The 7,614-nt window shown below is 40.4% G+C and overlaps 1 protein-coding gene across 1 annotated transcript in view; it reads right to left on the bottom strand.

Moving 5' to 3' along the window:
- Positions 1 to 3,444: 3,444 nt before the first annotated feature.
- The window catches only part of LOC120570608 (anosmin-1), a 39,820-nt gene continuing 35,650 nt past the window's right edge, over positions 3,445 to 7,614 (bottom strand). The window contains exons 11-14 of the mRNA XM_039819025.1: positions 7,118 to 7,289; positions 6,438 to 6,658; positions 5,603 to 5,744; positions 3,445 to 4,640 (exon numbers count right to left, since the gene is read on the bottom strand). Of these exons, the coding sequence (XP_039674959.1) occupies positions 4,582 to 4,640; positions 5,603 to 5,744; positions 6,438 to 6,658; positions 7,118 to 7,289 (594 nt within the window). The 3' untranslated portion in view covers positions 3,445 to 4,581. The remainder of the gene's footprint in view (positions 4,641 to 5,602; positions 5,745 to 6,437; positions 6,659 to 7,117; positions 7,290 to 7,614) is intronic.

Raw genomic sequence — 7,614 nt, 5'->3', positions numbered from 1 at the left:
CCCAGCAGTATTTGCAGTTAGAGCTAACCAGCTGCTTATGTTAATACCATAATGATAATGCATAATAAATAACACTATGAAATGGCTCGGTCTTCCTTATTAGTACTTTTACTTCTCATACTTTAATTACATTTTGCAATTTATGATTCTGTACTTTTTACTTCATTTATAAGTACCAATTTAAATGCATGACTTTTACTTTTACAGGAGTATTTTTACATTGTGGTATTGATACTTTTGCTTTAAATAATTACAGTACATCTTCTACCATGGATTATACTGAGGTGTTTAAATATCTGTTTATAATAGTCCAATATAGCTTCACTACAACTAGCACAAAAAAGCTGAATCAAGTGTCAACAAAAATTATTTGGAGAGCTATTGAACTGTTTTTGATTGCACAGGTGTACATTATAAGCTGGTATTATATACCATTATATATATAGCATTATAAACTTTGTTTATACAAAATCATTTTCTCATGGTATTATTGTACCAGCTCAGTCGCTGACTTATACAACCCAAGAAAGCTTTTCCAGGCACAGAGACGAAATAACGTTCCCAGTGGAGCAAAGGCCATTTTTAGCAACATTTTTAGCAACAAACACATTATCTGTCTGTCTTTGGATGAGGAGGTGTTTTTACTTCAATGTCCTGGTAGGCTAGTACTGCTTTTTAATTATGGCACACACATGCTCATCAAGCTTCTCACTTTGTCAGCCCTGAGAAGAAGGAGAGGAATACAGAGCTTGTCAACAGTGTTGTAGCTCTAGTGTTTGTGTAATGTGTGGCATGTTCTCAGGTCTGGCCATGTGTTCTGGTCTTCATTAGACTTAGACTGAACATCTTTTGCAGCCTGACAGAAAGATCCTTTCATGTGTCCCCTGCCTGCTCCCACTCACCAGAGCCTAACCAGAAACATGCCACTGCCCGGGGCAAGGTCAGATTTCTCACCATACCACAGCATTAAAGCAACATTGCCTTTCCTAATGGAGGGGGGGGGGAAACACTCTGGTTATTTTTCATCAATCTCACAGACAATATATTCCATCTCATCATATTGAAGGAGTACCAGCGCAAATGGATGTAGTCCATGTGGTAGTAATCTGGAGCGCATGCCTGGCTCTCCTCGATGATCTCACTGACCTGAAACTCACATGAGAGCAACGTTTGCTCTCAAATCGTTCAAGTTACGATCAGTGACATCTGAAAAAAGGAAAGTAAAGTCCATCCCATTTTATTTTTTGCCTCATACTTCAAAGTAATGCTTGGATCGTACCTATCATCAAAACCTAAATTCCACCCATCCTTTAAGGGGTAATGTTACAGTTGCTCCGTCAAACTATTGTAGGATGACCCATAAAAGCTTAGATTTGATAAATAGTAATGCATGGCTCATTGCAATGTTAATCTGCAGAACGGTGCAAAGGGGTCAGAGGAGATGTGTGGAAGAAACAGCCTATCTTTGTTGCGCTCCTCTGAATGGACTCACTGTGTTATTCTCAGTTCTAATAAAATGAGGGCTAATGCCAACCAGGAGACGGGTAAATATTTAATTGACCGGGATTATTTGCAGAGCCAAATGAATAATATTGTTTTGATAAATATGTGTTCAAATTTGAAAGCGATATCCCCTGCCTGACTTTCACAATAGGGATGTAATGTCATGCAAAGTGAAAAAGCCCTTACTGGCCTTGTACCATAAGAAACAAAGCTTTTGTACTGACGACTGGCCTATTATTTAGTTGTTGCATTTTTTTTCCCTTTCTTTTATGTCCTCGGAGACTTGGACGTCTTGCAACATGCCTCAAAAGAGGCTAGGGGCCCTTTTGTTTTGAGGTTTTCACACTTGAGGGCCATGGTATTTGCTGTGTGTAGAGAGGGACTGTGACAGCCTGAAAGGGAGAGGGGCTGGGCTGGCTCGCACAGAAAGGAGCCTTGGCTAAACACTGGCCCGGCTCCTAGAAAAGAGAGAGGGATTAGCGTGCACAGACCAAGAGGAACTAATCTCCTGTGACATAATAGAACTGTACATAAACAACATCCCTGAGAAGTGAGCGGCGAAGCATTGACTGACTGAAGAGGCTGAGTGTGTGAAAACAAGGGCTCAGAATAATTTGTCGCTCACTGTGGAAAATGGTGACAAGACTTAAGAATCTAAACATCTGGACAGCAACGTCTCTTCACAAACATACACTTCGAAAAGCAAGCACACCCACACAAATATGCAAACAAACAGACACGATCAATACAGTCCATGATTTCTAGTATGTCTTTTAATGGAAATATTTGCAATACTGAATTGACACAGATTAACCTCCAACAGCAGAACAGAAAACTGTTCCTTTGCTAGCAGCACACTGGAAGGAATTTTGTCTCTTTGGTGACACTCATTTTCCTTAAGTGCATCAAAGGCAAATTACACATGGCTCAGGCTCATGAAAATGCATTTTGAAACTTGAAAGCCAACTGCACCAATTGAAAAAAAGAAAAGTGTTTTTTTTATTTGTAGTTACCTTTCTGATGATTTTTGGAAATGCCATAAAGTATCTAATTGATCTGAATTTAATTGAATCTCAGACAGAGTACATGATTTGTTTAATTCTATGAAAGATATGAAATCCATCCACTGATGGATTCACTGCATGTTGTCTTTAAAGTCCAAAATTCCAGGTTTGGCAGATGCAGTGGTTTGAATACTCTGAATACTCTACCAATGAGCATGCTGATGTCCGTTAGCACAGTTCCTATGGAGGATGCATGCACTTCTTGTTACTTTGGTTGAAAGTGTCTACAAAATGACCTTAAATGTAAAGACAACGACCACATATACAGTATAGTGTATACTGTATGTGGTGTAAATAAACCTCTATCTTATTAACAAGAATGTAATGTCAACTTGCCTGGATACACGTAATAAAAAATATAAACGGTATGCACCATTAAACACTATTCTGCATGCACTCCTTTCAGTATTGGATGTGTCCTAAAAAAGGCTTTTATCCAACACACACAAATAACTCCGCTTGCGGTTTTGAACACAGAAATCAAGCACGGCATACATATAGGATTAACTCTCACAATGTCACTCTTAGCTATTTTCTTAGCTATTACATTTCGTCTTTTCATTCAGAGAGTGAAGGCTGCTGAGCAGAGGAGTGATTTAATGCTTTTCAAGTGCTCCGAGAAGCAGAGCATTATGTTGAGGGGCGCCCGACCTCAGCGATGGTAAATTTGCTTGGGCCGTTAAGCTAGATGACCTGTTTATTTGGACTTGCAGAGCGCATGTCTCAGGCTCCTGGACTGATCAGTGGATAGGCTGTACACAGAGTCGGCCATGATGGCTTTTACAGCCAAAATAAGCAACATTAACTGCCAAATAGTTGAGCACTGGGAGGAGAAGCATGTCTATTTACTACTTCAATTAAACAAACAGCAAAGGGAATTGGTTAAGGATTATTTTATTACTTAGCATTTTGTACAGTTTCTACCATGGAAAAATAACATGTAACATAAGACTGTATTTACAATTCCATTTTTACAAAATGTCTTTACAAGATTTTCTTGTCGGTTCAAAAACTTGAGACTAGAACGCACGAAACAAACACATTCACGCACATCCAAACCAAACTTTGTAATACACACATAAATAAATATAGACATTCACTGACTGTTCCACGACAAATATTTCTACAGCCAAGAACATGTACAATTCATCATTTCCACACAAGTTATAATTTCATTAATAAACATTACATATTACTCCCAATATAATTCTTTGTTAATCTGTTAATGAAATATTGCTAACATACTGAAAAGAGGTAACACAGACAATTATTTCATGCCAACAGAATGCTAACGCTTGTCATGCAAAACCATTACAAGCTTTCAATTTGAAGCAAGTAATTCATTTACAGTTCAAAAAAATCAAATGTACTACATGCAACATACTATGACTTTAGTTACATTATCCATCAGTACTGACTTATTCCTAAGCGCCTCTTTAATGGGTAACACAAAATAAATAGATGAATTTCTACTTTTCTTTCTTCATGAATAAACTTTTTTTTTTTTTTTACAGTTCTGGCATTTCCTACCATCCATGTTAAGCCATCTTCAATCAAGTACTTGTTTGTCTTTAAACCATGACCTAATTGCCGGCCTTTGATCAACTGATTTCAATTTTGCTAATATCATATGGCTGTGTGCGATGACAGCTGGATCACAACTATTTTAGGGTTTTTAACTTTTACCTAGAATTTCATAACTTCTTGATGATTTGGGGGAAGTGTTTTGGGAGCTCTGTACTAACCAACGCTGAATGTGAGACCTCACGGTATAAATTTCACTGTACAGACCAACCCATCCACTGACATATCTCAGTCAAGGGAGAGGGGTTGAGAAGGAATAGCTGATGTGTTGTGGAGCCTGGAGAAGATGGACCCATATTTCACAAGCAGGGGGGTCAGTTCATGGTCTGGTGCGCTGTGTTTCTGTTTGGTTCCACACATTCCTTCCCTGACAGACAGGAGCAGAGAGCCACTGGTGCTTCTCCCTATTGGGTTTGCCTCGACTTGCAGCTCAGTGCCTCTCCACTGATGGCTTCTGGTGGTGAGAGTGATGCTGCCGGAGTCTGGGTCCTAGAAAGACACACGTTATTTACACATTACTTGGCAATGTTTAACCTGTTATACAGGTCATAAATACATCGCCTCCTTTTGCTGAGCTAAAACCAGCGTTAAGTATGTCTTTTCCGCAAAAAAATATACTGCCTAAGCCAAAATAATGTGGAGGAAGCACAGCATCTTTTCTGATTGCTGATTTTTTGGCAGCTTTGGGGCAGCGGAACGAAGCTGTGAACATTGAAATAATATCTCCTTATAAAGTTGATATGGCAAACTTGTTAGAGTCGTGTATTTTGGAAACCTGATGAATGTAAGATCAATATCCAATTTTCTTTTAGCTCTGATTTGCTCTCCACTAATTCATGAGGGAAATATCGGACTCTTCAGCTGCTAAATGCTCCACTTGGGTTCTCTAGCTAGGTGTTTGGTGATGGGCAGGTTTTTAGAGATTTTTTCCCTGAAAACAGGTGGCTGTTGTGCCCGGAAAAACGACTCGGGCCAGAAAACCAAAAAGGTGAGCTAAAAAATGCCAAAACGCTCTGTAGAGCTGAGGGGAGATGCTGTAATTCTCTGTGGGTTCAGCGCTTCAAGCAACCCCTTTCATATATAAGTGCACATAGGACAGAGCCAGGACAGCTGTTTCCTCCTTTTTTCAACGAGTCTTTGTGCTAAAATAACCGGCTGCTAGCTGTAGCCTTATATTTGTTGTACAGACGTGAGGGTGGTATCTTCTAATCTAACTCTCGCAAGAAAGCAAAATAACAATTAAAAATGTCAAACTATTGCTTTTAGGATAAAGAGTTTTAGGATTTTAGGATTAAAAAATATACTGTATGCTGTTAGCACTGAGCAGTAAGAGCCACTGAATGAAACCCAACACAAACTTTAACAGATTTAAATTTTTCAGTCAAGAAAAAAATCACATTAATTGACATGATTTATAGCACCAAAGACAGTGACAGTGACTTAATACTTACGGTGTTGAATGACTGGTAATATGTTCGGCGTCTGGAAGGTCTTGACAGTAGCAGGACCTTCCCCTCCAGTTGTTATGACCTGCACCTCCAGTCTGTAGTAGGTGGATGGCCGCAGGTTGGACACGACAAGCAAGTTATGATCCTGCCAAGTGAGGGAGAAGAGCAGCAGAAGACATGCCATCAGTTGAAATACAACAGAATTTAAATTTGACATGACTTGAATTGGAATGGGCTGTAAACCCGGGTGAGTATCAGCTGCAGAGCTGTCTTTGCACAAGCCACAGACAAAAACAAAGACTTTGTCTTCATAAGGCTGGCTGTCTCTCCTTTTTTTTTTTTGCTGCCAGCTTGATAAAGTGTGCGGTGGGTGCTTTTATTTATAGAAGAGTTCCAGAGGCTGGGAGGTGCAGATAGGCAGAACGTGTTGTTGATGGAGCAGATTATGTCAAAGAGCGGCTTTTTCGGAGCTCTCACAGAGGATGAAAGAGGAAGACGTGAAGGCAGATGAAAACGTAGAGGAGGATAACTTCCAGCAGGACACAACACTTCCTCAGATCTCTCCCTGTGCCTGTCTACACACCACCGCTTATCACAAGACTCATGCAAAGAGGCTACAACAGTGTTATCCTCAAATCACCCTCACCTCTGATAGATGCAGTGAAATGAAATGCTGAAAATAGAACATACCTTCCTACTACAAGGGACACTTTACTGACTATATATGAGAGCACGGTCCCTGTGAGATATGGAAACATATTCAATCTGCAGTATTTGAAAACAGCCTTTACGCTATTACTATTATGGGCCAATACTGTTTTAATGAAAATAGACTTACTGGAGGCAGGATCTGGGACTGGGAGATGATGCTGTTGGGCAGGCTGTTTTGCCGGCTTTCAGTGGTGATCTCGGCCCAGGTGACTTGGAAGCCTGTGATTCGCTGATGGGGAGCCACCCTGGACACACGCCACAGAAAGTTGCCGGTGATGTTTCCCTCAAGGATGGAGAAAGAGGCCGTCAGGTTCTCTGGCTTAGCCAAAACCTTTGGAAGCCCTGGAGCTGTTAGGAGAAAGGTGGTCTCATTTAGAGTCTTGATATTAAAGGAATAGTTCAACATTTTGAGAAACACATTTACCAGTATTTGCTTTCTTGCTGAAAGATAGATGAAAAGATTGATACCACTCTCATGTCTGTAACTAGTGAGCTTTAGAGCTGCTACTAGGCAGATTTTGTTACCGGTGGTCGGAGCCGGCTAGCTGTTTCCTCCCATTTCCAGTCTTTTTGCTAAGCTAATCTAACTAGCTTCTGGCAGTAGTTTCATATTCACCGTACAGACATGAGAGTGGCATCTATCTTCTCATCTAAAGCGAATTTGTGTATTTCCCAAAATATTGAACTATTCCTTTAAGAGTGTATGGATTTTCCCATCATTATTTTAATATGCTACGGTGTCTGATTACTGTGTAATACAGATCGATTTCAATATGTCCTTTACGCGTCAAACCGCTGAATACTCACCTCCCTCCCCTGGGCAGGGGATGTGTTTGTGAGTCTTGCTACGGATGGTTGCACAGGATGGGGTGAGGAAGGTGGTGCTCTCGTCCTTGGAGCGTCTCTTGGACTTCAGCATGTGAACAGTGACTTTGTACTTGCAGGAGAACAGCAGGCCTGGGAGGTTGATGTAGTTCTCCTGAGCCAAGAAACAAATTATTCAGCCCTGATGACTTTGACATGTCACCCAGGTCAGGTCCCATGGAGCTTCAGAGATAATTAAATACACAGTGCCGGGGCAGATCACATTCCCACTCAGACCTCAGGAACATGCCCCACATTACAGGACCACTTTGAACACTCACATGGTAGGGGTTAGACCACTATCCTTCTATTCAACTTACAATATAAAAGATTTTTTACAGCTTCCACATGTCGCATAAACGCAACTTAATTAAGAAGCAGCAACCAAAGTAAATTTATGTTTCATTTTTCAAAAGAGAATGGCCTGTAAATCCCTGTTA

The sequence above is a fragment of the Perca fluviatilis genome, chromosome 12 (genome assembly GCF_010015445.1).
Source record: "Perca fluviatilis chromosome 12, GENO_Pfluv_1.0, whole genome shotgun sequence".
NCBI lineage: Eukaryota > Metazoa > Chordata > Actinopteri > Perciformes > Percidae > Perca > Perca fluviatilis.
Note: the sequence above shows the minus strand (reverse complement) of the source record. Positions and strands in the feature narration are given on the sequence as shown.